Raw genomic sequence first — 17,182 nt, 5'->3', positions numbered from 1 at the left:
TCGGAAAAAAAATCAAACAAGCACACCCCCTCCCATCTCTTTTTCCTCCTCCTCTCCTTTCGTCATCCCCTTTCCCTGCCTCTTCCTCCCTCTCTATTTCTGTCTTCCCGCACCTCTTCTTCTCTTCCTTTCTACTTTTCCCTCCCACCCTCTCTCTCCCATTTCTGCCTCTCCCTCTCTCCCTCCTCTGTCTTCTCTCTTTCCCCTCCCTCTTTATCTCCCCTCCATCTGCTTCCCTATCTCCCCTCTCCTTCTCTCTCCCTCTTTCTCTGGCAGGAGAACCTCAACAAGCTGATGGCCAACCTGAAAACAACCCACCCTCACTTTGTGAGGTGCCTCATCCCCAATGAACGGAAGGCCCCTGGTAACTGAACAGGGACAGGGCTGGTGGACCGGACTGGGAGGTGCTGGTTGTGCTGGTTTGGGGAGGCCCTTGGGCAGCTAACTCACAGACAGGGATGTGTCTACGGTTTCACGTTCCCCCAGCGGTGATTACCTGAAATGCGTACCAACAAAAGGAATGGTGGTGAAAAAGCCAGGGAATCTGCCTCTGTTTGCATACTTAGCACAACTCTAGCGGCAAATGGAAAAGGACAGGAGCCACACAGAGGGGTTCCTCTCCAAATGCATTTCCCGGGATCTTTAGAACCATACAATTGTGCAGTTGGAAGGGACTCGCAAGGGTTGTCCAATGCAGGAATCTTTTGCCCAACGCTGGGCTCGAACCCACGTCCTTGAGGTTAAGAGTCTCATTCTCTACAGACTTCTGGCTCTGCAGTTCTGGAGCAGGAGTGTGGAGTCCTTTTCCTGCCTGAAGACCTCATTCCATCCTGGGCAAACTTCTGGGATGGAGTTGTGGGTGGGGCTAGAAGAAAAAGAGGGCAGAGCAATGGGTGCAAATTGGGAGGCGGGTGGTGCTGTGGTCTAACCCACAGAGCCTAGGGCTTACAGATCAGAAGGTTGGCGATTCGAATCCCCTAAGCGGGGTGAGCTCTCGTTGCTCGGTCCCTGCTCCTGCCAACCTAGCAGCTCAAAAGCACGTCAAAATGCAAGTAGATAAACAGGTACCGCTCTGGCAGGAAGGTAAACGGCATTTCCGTGTACTGCTCTGGTTTGCCAGAAGCGGCTTAGTCCTGCTGGCCACATGACCCGGAAGCTGCACGCCGGTTCCTTCGGCCAGTAAAGCGAGATGAGTGCCGCAACCTCAGAGTCGTTTGCGACTGGACTTAACTGTCAGGGGTCCCTTTACCTTTACCTTTCGGCAGACTAGTTTCAACACACCCACACACCTCTCTCTCCTCCAACCAGACAAGCAAGAGGCATTAATGACACATTCCATCCAGGCAAAGATATTCAAGGAGGATGCAAAAAGGCAGTGGCGTTGTGTGGGGGGTGCAGGGGGGGCCGGCCACACCTGGCGCAACATCTGGGCGCAAATCCATGGGTTCGGGGGCGCAAATCCACGGGTTAAGGGGTGCAAATTACTTGCCTTGCCCCGGGTGCTGACAACCCACGCTACGCCACTGCAAAACAGTGTGGGGTGTGGCCATAGCTGTCAACGTTTCCCATTTTTTAAGGGAAATTTCCTTATTCCAAATAGGATTCCTCTCAAGAAAAGGGAAAAGTTGACAGCTATGGGTGTGGTCCCTGGACCTGAGACTTCCCACCCTTGTTTTAGAGAGATGCTATGGGATGTGTGGCTACATAAACTAAGCTTGGATGGGACCCCAACCAAATTAAGAGCACAGAGGAGGCCCATTTCTAACGCGGCTGATGCCTCCCCTCTCTCTTTCCCTTCGCCAGGAGTGATGGATAATGCTCTGGTCATGCACCAGCTACGCTGTAACGGAGTCCTGGAGGGCATCCGGATCTGCCGGAAGGGATTCCCCAACCGGATCCTTTACGGGGACTTCAGGCAAAGGTGAATCTGCTTTTGGGGTCACGCTGGGTGGAGCGTGGCCCTTCCCTGCACTGTGCAACCTGTAACATTTGCTATCTTCCCCACCATTGAAAAATGCCTTTCATAACAGTACTTTTCTTGTGAGGGCAAATGGCTCTCTTTGGAGGTCATGAAACGGCCTGGTCTTTGATGGCGGACAACGGACAGCAACATGCAATTAATTAGCCAGTAAAAATATCTGGAGCACAAGTCGCATTTACACACCAGCATGGTAGCTTTGCTCAGTCCGATGGTTCTTTAAAAGGTTTTGGAGGAGATGGAATTGCAATCTAGAATTCTGGCGTTCTCTTAGGACTAGAACGGCCTCCTGAGCAGGGCCAGATTTAGGTTTGATGAGACCCTAAGCTACTGAAGGTAATGGGGTCCAGCTGTCCTTTGTCAACAACAAATTGCCGCTGTTCTTTGTGTGGAATATATGAAATCGATCAGTAGGCATAAGACTCCTACCCTTAGTCTCTGCTGCCTGATCATCAGTCTACAAGCACTCTTTGAAGTTAGATAACAGGTACAACAGCTTGACCTATATTCAACTGTGCTGCACTCCAGTCTGCAGCTACTACATGTTACCATGCAACCAGCCCATGCAGAATGTAGGCACCCTATATCTAGGAATGAGCAAACCAGTGACATTTTAGGGAGCAGGCTAGCAGGTGGGACCCATGACTTACATCATAGGAACCTACACAACACAAAACACTGTTGCTGTATGTAGGTTTTCCCCCCTTTAATTTTTGGGGGGCCCCCAAGAGAGTGGGATCCTGCGCTATAGCTTGTTTAGCTTATACGTAAATCTAGCACTGGTCCCAGGCACTTGCTTCTGCGCCCCTAGCCATATAGCCAAATATTATAAGTAATATTTAAGAAGAATAGTACATTATAACATGCTTTAATGGGACTGCTTTATTTCGTGTTTTCATTATGGATGCGTATTTAATGATCGTGCCACTGGCCTTTATACTTGTAAACTGCTTAGAAGGCTATTTCAGCACTAAGTGATATATAAATTAACAACAACAATGGTTCAGAAAATAAATAAATCATTAATCGTTCACTGACCCAAATTGAAAATAGGCCTAAAACAGGTCAGTTAAGAAATATGCCGTCCTGGTTTTACACCCCTGTACTTTCTTCCCATCAGAAGAATCTTACAGCTTTGGCAGGGGAATCTAACAGAATATTTCCCTCCCCACCAGGTACCGTATCCTGAACCCAGCTGCCATCCCTGAGGGCCAGTTCATTGATAGCCGGAAGGGAGCAGAGAAGCTCTTGGGCTCCTTAGATATCGACCACAACCAGTACAAGTTTGGCCACACTAAGGTGAGAGGGTGGAGCCTTTGCGGCCGCTTCCAGACAGCCTGTTTATTCAGCATCCATCCTGATTAACTTTCCCATAACTTATGTGGTCATTAGACAATATCCAGTATTTATTGAGCATTTGTTCTGATTTGTTTTTGTAGAGCGGTTTTATCACAGTAATTTGCTTGTGGGGTGTCTATGCATTCCCTTTCATATTATGTTCAAACACCCTTTTCGGTGTGTTTCTGAGTCAGTTTCTGAACTGCAAGAAGTTCACATGGATTTGTTGTGCTAAGCAAGCAGTCCGCAATAAAACTTGGTACCGTTGGGGTGATTGACACCCCTCAGTCAGACAGGGAAGTGTTGTCGGCACTGAGACTCAGATGTATAGAGCTGAACTCAAAATGCTTGTTTACATAGCTGTTCTACTACCAACCTTACTGTATGCTTGTGAAACATGGACCACTTATAAACGCCATCTCCAACTCCTCAAAAGATTCCATCAACGGTGTCTCTTAAAATTTTTACACATCACTTGGGAAGACAGGCGAACTAATGCCAGTGTACTGGAAGAAGCAAAGATCACCAGTGTTGAAGCAGTGATTCTTCAACATCAACTTCATCAGCCTGGTCATGTTGTGTGGATGCCTGATTATCGTCTTCCAAAGCAACTACTCTATTCCGAACTTAAAAATGGAAAGTGTAATGCTGATGATCAACAAAAGAGGTTTAAAGACTGTCTTAAGGCGAATCTAAAAAAATGTAGTATAAACACTGACAATTGGGAAACACTGGCCTGTGAGTGCTCCAGTTGGAAAACAGCCTTTACCAAAGGTGTCATGGGCTTTGAAGACACTCAAACTCAGGACGCAAGGGAGAAACATGCTAAGAGGAAGGCACGCTTGGCAAATCCACACCATGATCAAATCCTGCCCGGAAACCAATGTCCCCACTGTGGAAGGATGTGTGGATCCAGAATTGGCCTCTACAGTCAGTTATGAACTCATTGTTAAGACTGTGTTTATGGCAGGCAATCTTACTCAGCTACGAGTGATAGAAGAAGAAGAAGAAGAAGAAGAAGAAGAAGAAGAAGAAGAACAGGAGGAGGAAGAGGAAAAAGAAGAAGAAGAAGAAGAGGAAGAGGGAGGAGGAGGAGGAGGACTGGTACTCATCTAGTGCTCTTGTGGACAATATTGTATGATAGATGATAGATTAGATAGGTAGGTAGGTAGGTAGGTAGGTAGATAGATAGATAGATAGATAGATAGATAGATAGATGATAGGTAGATAGATAGATAGATAGATAGATAGATAGATAGATAGATGATAGATAGATAGATAGATAGATAGATAGATAGATAGATGATAGATAGATAGATAGATAGATGATAGATAGATGATAGATAGATGATAGATATAGATAGATAGATAGATAGATAGATAGATAGATGATAGATAGATAGATAGATAGATAGATAGATAGATAGATAGATGATAGATGATAGATAGATAGATAGATAGATAGATAGATAGATAGATAGATAGATAGATAGATATAGATAGATAGATAGATAGATAGATAGATAGATAGATAGATAGATGATCGATAGATGATAGATAGATAGATAGATAGATAGATGATATAGATAGATGATAGATAGATAGATGATAGAGATAGATGATAGATAGATAGAGGCTTAGCCAGAGGTGCTCATGCTGACACCCCTACTACCTTTCCCTCTCCTTCCAGGTATTTTTCAAGGCTGGGCTGCTGGGCCAATTGGAGGAAATGCGAGATGAACGCCTTTCCCGCATCATCACCCGCATCCAAGCGCAGGCCAGGGGTCAGCTCATGCGCATCGAGTTTAAGAAGATTATGGAGCGTCGGTGAGCGCCTTGATTATCCCTTCTTATCTTGCAGGTTGGGCGGGAGTAAGAATTGATTTTCACGGTATCTGGAAGAGGGAGATTCACAATAACAAGATTTCCACATACAGATAGGTAGCTGTGTTGGTCTGTCATAGTCAAAACAAAACAAAATTCCTTCCAGTAGCACCTTAAAGACCAACTAAGTCAGTTCTTGGTATGAGCTTTCGTGTGCATGCACACTTCTTCAGATACCACAGGGGTACCTGTTATTTCCACAGGGGTACCTGTTATTCCATTTCCACAAATGTGCTGCGGGCACTTTCCAAATGCACTTTCAGAACATTTGGTTCGCAGGGAATCTTAGTCAGCTTTGGCTATTGAATGAGCATTTGTCCCGATTTGTTTACAGGTGCTCAGATGGCGTTGCATCAAAGCAAGCGCATTACCCCATCATCTTCCTTATCGCAGAAAAAAGAAGCCTGGTCTTTAGGTGCAGGCAGGCTTGTTTCCTCAAATGACTGTAACTGTGCAGCCAAAATTTAGCAGCATGGGACAGAATCCCATCTGAAAATAGGGACAGCCTGGAAGCACATTTTTGCAGTCACAAGAAGAGCCGCTTTTGATTGTTGTCAGAAATGCTGGTGGGCAGTTGCTTTGCTAGGCAACGTGACTGTTTAAAAGATATTTGGCTAGTACAGTGGTACCTCAGGTTACAGACGCTTCAGGTTACAGACTCCGCTAACCCAGAAATATTACCTCGGGTTCAGAACTTTGCTTCAGGATGAGAATAGAAATCGTGCTCCGGCGGCGCGGCGGCAGCGGGAGGTCCCATTAGCTAAAGTGGTGCTTCAGGTTAAGAACAGTTTCAGGTTAAGAACTGACCTCCAGAACGAATTAAGTACTTCACCCGAGGTACCACTGTACTTATACAGTACTTACTTATTTGCACTTATAGTCTGTCCTTTGCCAAATGGTTCCCAGGGAGAGTTACAAGCACACGCAATTAAAATAAGCAAGAACGTACAGTCAGAATCATTTTAAAAATCAGTTTATATTGCGTTTTATGCCATAAACTGTCCTGTGATCCTTGGATGAAGGGCAGTACAGAAACTTAATAAAATTAATAAATGAAGTGAAAAAGGGGGCCCATGGGAAGAAAAAAAAACCCCTGTGGAACTCTACAACAATGACCACCAAGACCTCACGAATTGCAGTTTCTTTTTTTTTTCTCCTTGTCTGGAACCTCGTTTTCAAAACCAAAAAGCAATCCGTATCAGAATAAGTAAATAAAACCAGTGGCGCAGAATACAATGCATGGCAATGGAAGAGGAGGCAAGGCAGCCAATCAGTCAAAGGCCTGGAGGGTAAAGAGTTGCAATTTTGACCAATCACTGAAAACCACAAGGATATACCCCAAATCGGAATATTAAGTCCCCTAGCTCAGCATTGCCCACTGTGACAAACAGAGTCCCTCCAGGGTTTCTGCCAGGGAGCTGGGGGAGACACTTTCCCCCGCTTAGGGGCTAAATCCCCCTTTTCCTTACCCTCCTTTCCCCAGGGATGCGTTGCTGGTGATTCAGTGGAACATCCGGGCCTTCATGGGGGTGAAGAACTGGCCCTGGATGAAGCTGTTCTTCAAAATCAAGCCTCTGCTCAAGAGCGCAGAGACCGAGAAGGAGATGCAGGTAATGCTTCTCGGATTACGACTGAAATTTATCCAGAACTGCTAAGGGTTAAACAAACAAAAAATTAAGGGCTGCCACACTTGAGTCCACCCAAAAACATCTGGAAGGCCATTGAGTGCCCCAGGCTATCCCTGATTTGCTCACAGGGGTTCATTGCAGGCAGTTTATGCACTCCACAAATATATAAACACCTTGTACAACAGTGTAATTCATGCAGAATTGGCCCTGTTACATGTTTGACACAATGCTCATAACACATTTGTAAGAAATTAAGTCTTTCAGTGTGGCAGCTCCCACACTTTCCTGCCTATTGACATCAGGCCTTTGCTGTTACTCCTTCCGGTGCCTCCTGGAAATGTTTTTTGTTTAGGCAAGCCTATCCAGATGTGTAGGGTGTTGATGCTTTAATCGTAAGTTTTAGCTGATCGGTTTTAATAACTTTTTTTGGAAGGTTTTCAATTTATTTAAAAACTGTTTGCTGATAGTTTCATTTTTTTAATTCTGTTTGTAACCTGCTTTGGGGTCTCTGGAGTTTTATTTTACAATCAAGTGGAATATAATTTTTTATGAAATAAATACACAAACAGTGAAGGCCAGGCTGAACCCTTTGCATGCTAGTCTTCTACAAACGAGGGCTGTTATTTTCCGGTTGCAAAACCATTCAAGAACCCAACCTCACACCTCCAATCTGAAGTTGAAAAAGGTCCCAAAGCAGCCTTGCTCTACCAGCTTTGAAATATCCCTTCCCAATATATAAACCTGCCATTCGCGTTTCCTTTTAAGCAGCTACCGCTGGCTGGCTGGTTGAGTCCATCAGTCTTGTTTTCTTCTCCGCAGACAATGAAGGAAGAATTTGGGCGGCTGAAGGAAGCCCTGGAGAAATCGGAGACTCGGAGGAAGGAGCTGGAGGAAAAGATGGTCTCCCTGTTGCAGGAGAAGAATGATCTCCAACTGCAAGTTCAAGCTGTGAGTGACTTTATAAAGCCACCAGGACAAACTGCAAGGTCCTGGAGAGAGAGAGTCCTCGGTTGCTTCCATGTGACTTCCTCATTGAGCATATTTCCGGATTTGTTTGCATAAGGTTTGTGGGGAGGTTAGACCAGTGTTTCCCAACCGGTGTTCCACGGCACACTAGTGTGCCGCGAGAAGTTGCCGGGTGTGCCGTGGGAGGGAGGCGGGCGAGTCGGGCTGCTTTAGCCCCGTGCCTGCTCTCCCAGCTGGAGAGGTGACGCGCGCCTATGGAGGCTCCTGCCATAGGCGCGCGTCACCTCTCCAGCGGGGAGAGGGTCGCGGGGGGCTGCTTTAGCACGCACGGGGCTAAAGCAGCCCCCCGCGACCCTCTCCCCGCTGGAGAGGTGACACGCGCTTATGGCAGGAGCCTCCATAGGCGCGTGTCACCTCTCCAGCTGGGAGAGCACGCGCGGGGCTAAAGCAGCCCCCCGCGACCCTCTCCCCGCTGGAGAGGTGACACGCGCTTATGGCAGGAGCCTCCATAGGCGCGCGTCACCTCTCCAGCTGGGAGAGCACGCACGGGGCTAAAGCGCGACCGTCTCCCGGCTGGAGACGCGGGGCTGGGGCGGGGGAAGCCCGAGCTTCCCCCTCCCCCAGAACGGGACCCAGAGCTCTGGGAGCTTGCGGGGCTGGGGGAGGAGGAAGCCCTCCGCCAGCCTCCAAACCATGTCGGGAGACAGCGGGTGGGCGCGCTACGCCTCTCCCGCTGTCTCCCGAGTTTGCGGGGCTGGCGACGGGGAGGAGCAGGCTTCTCCCCCCGCCAGCCTTCTAGCCAAGTCGGGGGACAGCGGGAAGGGCGCGCTACGCCTCTCCCGCTGTCGCCCGAGTTTGCGGGGCTGGCGACGGGGAAAAGCAGGCTTCTCCCCCCCCCCCCCCGCCAGCCTTCTAACCAAGTCGGGGGACAGCGGGATGGCGGCGTTCCTTCGGAGGACGCCCCGTGCTCCGCGCTGGTGTTGGCCAGCCTTGCGCACCCGGGGGATCTCCCCCCAGGAGCGCAAGGCTTGCGGGCGGCGCAGAGCACGGGGCGCCCTTCGGAGGACGCCCCGTGCTCCGAGCTCGTGTTGGCAAGCCTTGCGCACCCGTGGGGGCGCGTGGGGCGCCCTGAAACAGAGGGTTCCCCATGCTGCGGACTGTAGCCTGCCGCCCGATGCGCGGGGCGCCCTGAAGCAGAGCGCCCCTCGCGCCAGGCAGACATGGGCCAGCCCCACAAGCTCGGGGGACAGCGGGGAGGCGCAGCACCGCCATCCCACTGTTCCCCGACCTGGTTTTGGGGGGGGAAATAAAGGAAAATTTTTTTCCTTTATTTCCCCCCCCCCAAAAAAAAGTAGGTGCGTCCTATGGGACGGAGCGTCCTAAAAATACGGTACTTACTATTTCATAATAAAGTAATTATAAAATACCGGTACTTTCTTTGTGTTTATTTGATGCCTATTAAAGAGAGTTACTTTATATATAGTCAATATAGGCACAGAGTTAATTTTTTAAACATTTTCTAATGGTGGTGTGCCTCGAGATTTTTTTCATGAAACAAGTGTGCCTTTGCCCAAAAAAGGTTGGGAAACACTGGGTTAGACGACGTTGGTGATCTGTTGTGCATTGATTCTGGTTTGCTTGCAGAAAGAGTCGGTGCTGCTGCATTGAGTAAGCATCAGCTCACATTTTGAAATTTGTCTCCTCATCTCTCTCCTTATCGCTCTTGTTATGCGACGGGTCAACTTTAATGGCGTAACCTGAATGAATGAATGAATGAATGAATGAATGAATTTATTAATACGGTCACAGACCAGCATCAACACACACAATATCACAGATCATAAAAAATATCAGAAATACAAGGGACAATATGAATATAACAAGGCTCTAAATATAAAAATTAAAATTAATTGTTAGCGTGTCCCCAGTAATTAACATTTAGGGGTTTGAACATTATGGGATACCACTTGCTTCCTGCGGTTGATTGCAGACGCACAGAATTTAGCTACATTTAATGTAGTCTTGGGATTCTTGTCCTCTAACAGTAGTTTTAAACTATGGTATTCCGATTCTTTCCTGGACTTTTGCAAAACAGGTGTAATAAAAGTCAAACGTATATCCTCATAAAGACGACAACGTAATAGTACATGTGAGGCAGTTTCAACTTCCAACGAACCACAAGGACAGACCCGTACCGTGTAAGGTTTACCCTCAAATCTGCCCTGAAGTAAGGCAGAAGGAAGAACGTTAAATCTGGTGAGGGTAAAAGACCGTCTGTATTTGGGTACCTGAAGACCTGACAGATAGTTAGCTGGAGAGAAACCTCTTCCATAGTCCCTTATTGCCGGATGTTTGATCATTTCGCTCATGTGGCATTGTAATTCTACGTCCAGGATACGCTGGCGAATTGTAGTCCTAGCCTGAATTGACCGGTATATGACTGAATCACACCCAAAGTTGGCAAGAAGCTGTGGTCTAGCCCCACTGATGGGCCCTGCAGATTTCCCACCACTACCCTGACTGCCAGCAGCTCTGCAGGATTCAGATGGGGGCCCTTCCCTCTCGTACCTGGAGATGCCAGGGTCAGAATCTGGGATCTTCTGAATGCAAACCATCAGCTCTGCCACCGAACTACTGACACCAAAGGATCCCATTTGGCAGCAATACTTGACTCTGTAATCAACGGCCTCTATTTTTAGCTTCCTGGTAGATGGTAAAAAGGTAAAAGGCAAATGACCCCTGGACGGTTAAGTCCAGTCAGTGGTGACTATGGGGTTGCGGCACTCATCTCTCTTCAGGCCAAGGGAGCTGGAGTTTGTCCACAAACAGCTTTCTGGGTCATGCAGCCTGCGTGACTAAACCGCTTCTGGCGCAACGGGACACCGTGACAGAAACCAGAGTGCACGGAAATGTCGTTTACCTTCCCACCGCAGCAGTAACTCTTTATCTACTTGCACTGGCGTGCTTTCGAACTGCTAGGTTGGCAGGAGCTGGGGCAGAGCAATGGGAGCTCACCCCGTTGTGGGGATTCGAACCACCGACCTTCTGATCGGCAAGCCCAAGAGCAGGAATCAGCAAACTTTTTCAGCAGGGGGCTGGTCCACTGTCCCTCAGACCTTGTGGGGGGCCAGACTATATTTTGAAAAAAAATATGAACGAATTCCTATGCCCCACAAATAACCCAGAGATGCATTTTAAATAAAAGCACACATTCTACTCATGTAAAAACACACTGATTCTTGGACCGTCCGTGGGCCGGATTTAGAAGGTGATTGGGCCAGATCCGGCCCCTGGGTCTTAGTTTGCCTACCCTTGCCCAAGAGGCTCAGTGGTTTAGACCACAGTGCCACCTGGGGCAGGGACGGACGGACAGTGTGGACAAAATGCATCCTTCCAACCTAATTGCATTGGCCTCTATAGAAACAAGCTGTTTGAGCAAAGGGTCGTTGCTCAGCGGTAGAGCATTTGCTTAGCAAGCAGAAAATATCAAGTTCAATTCCATCATCTCCAGGTAGGGCTAGGAATCTCCCCCTGTCTGAAACCCTGGATAGCCACTGCCAGTCAGGATGGAAATTACTGAGCCATACGGGCCAATAGTCTGACTCAGTATAAGGCAGCTCCCTATGTTTCTGTGAAATGGGCGCATATGGAATTGACAAAACGGTTCAGGATACTGGGCAGAGATGAAGCAAAGGTCAAAGTGCACTGTTGGTATCTCTTAAGAAGACAGGAAGGTGCATTGGGATCAAAACAGCCTTTTATATTGTCAAAAAGTCCTAACGTATTTGTTTTATTTTTATTTATTAAATTTGTATGCCGCCCTCTACCCATAGATCTCAGGGTGGTTCACAACATAAAATCACAATGTAGAAAGCACTTTTGACCTTTCACATCGCATCTCTTTGCAGCACCTCCTTGTTCCCGTTTACTCCGTCCTCCTCAAATGCCTAAACAGATGCTCGCTTTTCCGAAAACCCCTTTCTTTCCTTCCTCTCCTCTCGCAGGAACAAGATAATCTGAACGATGCTGAGGAACGGTGTGACCAGCTGATCAAGAACAAGATTCAGCTGGAGGCCAAGGTGAAGGAGCTGACCGAGAGGATGGAGGACGAGGAGGAGATGAACGCCGAGCTGACGGCCAAGAAGCGGAAGCTGGAGGACGAGTGTTCAGAGCTCAAGAAGGACATTGATGACCTGGAGCTGACCCTGGCCAAAGTGGAGAAGGAGAAGCACGCCACGGAGAACAAGGTGGGCTTAGAGTGGCAGCGAGGCAAGTTTCCTATGTGAACCTGCCAAGGTGATAAGGTCCTTAGGTGAGCACCTGTTCCCAGCCCCTTTGACATTAGTGGCACAGCTGGTGGAGACACAAGAGAGGGCCTTTTCGGTGGTGGCTCCCTGTTCTGAACTGCAGGCCCAAAGGAGGGCTTGTGGGAGTGGTTGGGTGCAGGGAGACCAAAGAAGGATGTCAAAAACATCGGAATGGCCAGTTCTAGAGAAGGTGTCGACTTAGGCAAAGCAGCCTGCCATTTCTCCTAGCCTTTGCAGACACAGCAGCAAGGAGATGGCTTTGCCTGCACCCAAACAAACCTTAATACAGCAGAGCAGCATATGTCATTTCACTCGACCAGTGGCGTAGCGTGGGGGGTGCAGGGGGGGCCGACCGCACCGGGCACAACATCTGGGGGTTAGGGTTAGGGGGCGCAAATCCATGGGTTAGGGGGCACAAATTACTTGCCTTGCCCCGGGTGCTGAAAACCCACGCTACGCCACTGCACTCGACTAGATGAGGTCATAGGTGGCAAATACCCAAACCTGTCAGGATGCTTTCAGTGGCTCCTGGTTGGTTGCCCAGAAAAGTATAAAGACAAGGGAAAGTTTCTTACTGTCCTTTTTCACTTCAATATTTACAGAGAGAGGCTATAGAACCCAGCCTCTTGGATAATGGTGTTGTCCTGAGTGAATCTCCACCCTCCGTCTCTCCTGCTTCCTTATTCGTCTTCTACGGGTGCTGCTACGTGCCCTCTGCCTTCAAGCTCTTTGGTCTCCTACTTTTAAGGCTCACCAAATTCTGGGAGATGGAGGGTCTGGGATGCTTTCTAACGACAACGTGTCAGCCAGCTGCCTCTCCAGTTCTGCCTCCCCCTCTCCCATTATTTTCCAGCTTTTCCCCTCATCTGCCTCTGAGCTGTGACCTCCCTCAAACCCCTGTTGTAAACCTACACTGTCTTCCTCCTCCCTGGAAGGGTCAAGATGGGGAGGCGGTCTCCCCTATTCCACCTCTGCCCAGTCCCTGACAACACCTTACAGATACAGTGGTGCCCCGGAAGACGAATGCCTCGCTAGACGAAAAACTCGCTAGACGAAAGAGTTTTCGTTTTTGAGGTGCTTCGCAAGACGAATTTCCCTATGGGCTTGCTTCGCAAGACGAAAACGTCTTGCGAGTTCTTGCAAGTTTTTTCCCTTTCCCCCCCTTTTTCTAAGCCGCTAAGCTGCTAATAGCCGCTAATAGCCGCTAATGGGTGTGCTTCGCAAGACGAAAAAACTGCAAGAGGAAGAGACTCGCGGAACGAATTAATTTTGTCTTGCGAGGCACCACTGTAGTTCTCCTTTCTGGGCTCAGAGCCCAGCCCCCAGTTCCGCAGATAAGGATTGCATCAAAGCAGGCCAATTAGTGTATGAATATAAACATATGTGAGCCCATTACTGCAACCACTTCCTATTAATTGTGGGGTTTTCTTGACTACCAAGATGCTTCGGGAACAGTTTGCCTTTGGTTCAACACACTCCCAGATTGTGGAATTCCCTCTCAAGAGAGGTCAGACTGGCTCCCTCTTTTGTTATCCTTCCACCAGCAGGCTAAGGCCTCTGCAACATATTCTACCGGCAGGCTAAGACTTGCCACAGATCAGGCTGAGTGATCTGAGTGGGCTGCCCTCCAGCTAAGAGCTTCTCCCCACATGCTCCTGAGACCCCCACAACGCCTTACATCTCTGGGGTTTGGCCTTCCCACCAGGTGAAAAATCTCACGGAGGAGATGGCCGGTCTGGATGAGATCATCGCCAAGCTGACCAAGGAGAAGAAATCCTTGCAAGAGGCCCACCAGCAAGCTCTGGATGACCTGCAGGTCGAAGAAGACAAAGTCAACACGCTCACCAAAGCTAAGCTGAAGCTGGAGCAGCAGGCGGACGATGTGAGTCAACAGCAGAGGCTGGAGAGTCTCGTGAATATGAGCATATAAGAAGCTGTTCTCAGAGCTGGAGCCTTCCAAGTGCTGGCGGACTCCAACTCCCATCAGCCCTGACCATTGGCTACACTGGCTGCTGGGGCTGATGGGAGATGTAGTCCAGCAACATCCAGAAGGACACAAATCCTCCATCCTTGCATCCAGCCAAAGATCTCTTGCTCTGGCAGATCTTCTTGGTGGGAGTTTCTCTGCCACAGCGGTGACATTTTATTAATTTTTTAAAATATAATTTTTATTACATTTCCTGTATTACAATTTAGAATATTCATTTAAACAACCTTAAAATATCAAAACCTTCCCTTCTTCTCTTTCCGTGGTTCATTTTGCAAAACATAAATCCCTGCATATTTTATATAAACTAAACCATTATGACATCCATCAAAACTTAGTTTACACTGTTGTATTTATCTTAATGTTGCCAGTGTTGTCAAGTGTATACAATTACCACCATTTTTCCCAGTAAACATTTTCCAATCTTCTTCAAACGCATATTCTTCTTGTTCTCTTATTCTGTATGTTAGGTTGGCAAGCTGCGCATATTCTGTCAGCTTAAGTTGCCATTCTTTTTTAGTTGGGACCTTGGGGGGTAGGGGACATTTTATGTCCTCTGGGCCACATTGACAACTTTCCCAAGGCTGCACGCCAGCAGTGGATGGGACAGAGGTTAAACTGGGTGGACTGATACGTGTGCTTTCACTCTGCGTCCACAACTGGAAGGCAGCAGAGCTTCGGAATGCTAGTTTTTTTTTTTTTTTTTTTTTTTAATATATTTTATTAAGGGTTTTCTTGTTTTACAGTGTAAGTGTAATGCCTCGTGTATTTTTTTTTTTCCCGTGTAACATTTTTACAAATCCATTTCATTTGTTGAGGCATTAGGAGGAGAAGAAAAAAGAAAAAAGAAGAAGAAAGGAGGGTGGAAGGAGGGGAGATGGATGGGGGTGGGGTGGGGTAGCGGTGTTTCTATTATGCTTAATGTATGTAGTTTGGTGTCAGCGTGCTTGTGTTGTTCACTTGTGTTCCTTTGGTGGTGAGAGAGGTTGGGGTTGGCCTAGGATGTGATTGTTTGTTTGTGATTGGCTGTGGTGATCTTTGTTTTCGTGTGTGAGTGAGGTGGGTGGGTGTTTTGGGTCAAGTTAGCCATATTGATTTGTATGCTGTTGGTGGATTATTGTCATTGTCCTGTTGGGCTGTGTATGTGATAAAGGGGAGCCATACCGGGGTGAAGGTGTCTTCTTCTGTTTGTCCCCGTGTCAGTTTCAGTTTGTTAGTTAATTTTTCTAGTAGGGCTGTTTCCCATACTATTTGGTACCATTGGTCCATGCTTACTCCTGACAGGTCTCTCCAGTGTCTGGTTATGGTGTTTCTGGCTGCTGAAAGTAGGTGGGTTATGAGTTCTTTGTGGAGTAAATGGGCATTGTTGTCTTGGAAGATGTTTAGTAGGGCCAATTCTGGGGTGAAGTCTAATACTTGCTTTGTTATTTTACATATTTCTTGTATGGCTGTTGTCCAGAATAGTTGGATTTTGGGACACTCCCACCACATGTGGAGGTATGTGCCTGTGGAGGTGCACCCTCTCCAGCATTTTGGTGAGGTTCCTGGGTGTATTAGCGCTAGTTTCCTTGGTGTTAGGTACCACCTGTAGGTGAGTTTCAGTGTGAGTTCTTTTCTTTTTGTTGATATGGATTTAAAGGGGGGTTTAGACCACATTCTGGTCCATTGAGTGGGGTTAATCTCATAGCCTATGTCATTCTCCCATTGTTTTTTGATTGCGTCTAGGGGATTTGCGGGATTTTGGAGTAGTATTTTGTATATTGCGGATACCGTCCCTTTACCATTTCCCTTTGTTGTTAGGAGGAGGTTTTCAAAGGTTGTCAGGGGCCTAGTTGCTGCTGATTTTACTGTTGGGTTGTTTAAGAGGGCATGTAGTTGGTGTTGTGTTAACCAGGGCATTTGGGTGTCTTCTAGTTTGTCTTGTATTTCTTGTGTTGACAAGGGTTTGTTATTTTTATAAAAGTCTATTAGGCGATATAAGCCTTTGGTTCGCCAGGCTTTTATCTGGAGGTTTTGTGCTGCATGGTGGAATAATGGGTGGTACGCCAGGGGGATTAGTGGGGATGGGGTTGGGGATAGTTTACCTATTTGTGTTTTCCATGCTTTGAGCATGGTCTGTGTGTACCTGTTAAGTGTTGTGGGAATTTTCTTTAGTTTGTTTGGGAGGAGTGGGTATGTTGTGGTGCAGGTGTTTTCAATTGTGTCCCTCTCTAGGTGTACCCATTGTTTTGTCTCATCTTCTAGTATATATGGGATTATATGGCGTATTTGGTTGGCATTGTAATATGCTTCTATGTTGGGGATTCCCCATCCTCCTTCTGAGGTGGGGAGGTGCAGGTATTTGGGGCTTATTCTTGGTTTTTTATGTGAGAAGATGAAAGAGTGTAGTTTTCTCTGCCAACTGCGGAGTTGGGTTGAGGGGATCCAGATTGGGAGGGTTTGGAATAGGTAGGTTAGTTTTGGGAGTGTGATCATTTTGATCATGGCTATTTTGTCTGAGAGAGTGAAATTCGTGTTATTCCATCTCTTTAGGTCTTTGTTAATTTGCCGCCACAGGGGCTTGTAGTTGTGGAGGTACAATTTGTTGAGGTTTCTGGTTATTTGTACCCCTAGGTATCTGAACTTGGTGTGGCAGAGTTTTATTTTGGTGACCTTCGTGAGCTCTTTTTGGGTGTGAGGAGGGGTGTTGAAGCACATAGCTTCTGACTTTGTAAAATTTACCTGTAGGCCCGACACCATTGCAAATTTGTTGAGTTCTCTGATTAGGGAGGTTGCTGTGCTTATGGGGTCTGGTGTTGTCACCATTAGGTCATCTGCAAAGAGCCCTAATTTATAGGTTCTGCCTTTTATTTCCACTCCCTTGATGTCTGTGGCTGCTCGGATGCGGATTGCTAAGGGTTCCAGAGCCAGGATAAATAAGAAGGGAGACAGTGGGCATCCTTGTTTCGTGCCTCTTTGGATAGCTATAGTATTAGAATCCATATTGTTAATTCTGCATTTTGCTGAGGCTTGGGAGTATATTTGTTTGAGGATTTGTAGGAAGTTGGGGCCAAATTTCATGTTAGTTAGTACTGCTAATATGTATTTCCACTCT

The 17,182-nt window shown here is 47.4% G+C and overlaps 1 protein-coding gene across 1 annotated transcript; it reads left to right on the top strand.

Annotated features, from left to right (window-relative positions):
• Positions 1-254: 254 nt before the first annotated feature.
• On the top strand, positions 255-14,046 carry LOC310837175 (myosin-7-like). The gene is made up of 8 exons (XM_083757327.1): positions 255-364; positions 1,804-1,921; positions 3,154-3,277; positions 5,007-5,143; positions 6,684-6,810; positions 7,648-7,776; positions 11,799-12,041; positions 13,807-14,046. Exons 1-8 carry the CDS (start codon positions 295-297, stop codon positions 14,029-14,031), a joined length of 1,173 nt encoding a protein of 390 aa, XP_083613453.1. The 5' UTR covers positions 255-294; the 3' UTR covers positions 14,032-14,046.
• The last annotated feature ends 3,136 nt before the right edge of the window (positions 14,047-17,182 follow it).

This window comes from Podarcis gaigeae (assembly GCF_964106915.1).
Source record: "Podarcis gaigeae genome assembly, contig: HAP1_SCAFFOLD_253, whole genome shotgun sequence".
In the NCBI taxonomy this organism is placed as follows: domain Eukaryota; kingdom Metazoa; phylum Chordata; class Lepidosauria; order Squamata; family Lacertidae; genus Podarcis; species Podarcis gaigeae.
This window is presented reverse-complemented; position numbering and strand designations above follow the sequence as displayed.

What these genes read in the sequence shown, in the direction of transcription:
- LOC310837175 (XM_083757327.1), top strand. Translation starts at nt 295, where the DNA reads ATGGCCAACCTGAAAACAACCCACCCTCACTTTGTGAGGTGCCTCATC. An exon ending in TACGGGGACTTCAGGCAAAG is followed by an intron (nt 1,922 to 3,153) that starts GTGAATCTGCTT and finishes CCTCCCCACCAG; the next exon opens with GTACCGTATCCTGAACCCAG. An exon ending in AGCACGCCACGGAGAACAAG is followed by an intron (nt 12,042 to 13,806) that starts GTGGGCTTAGAG and finishes CCTTCCCACCAG; the next exon opens with GTGAAAAATCTCACGGAGGA.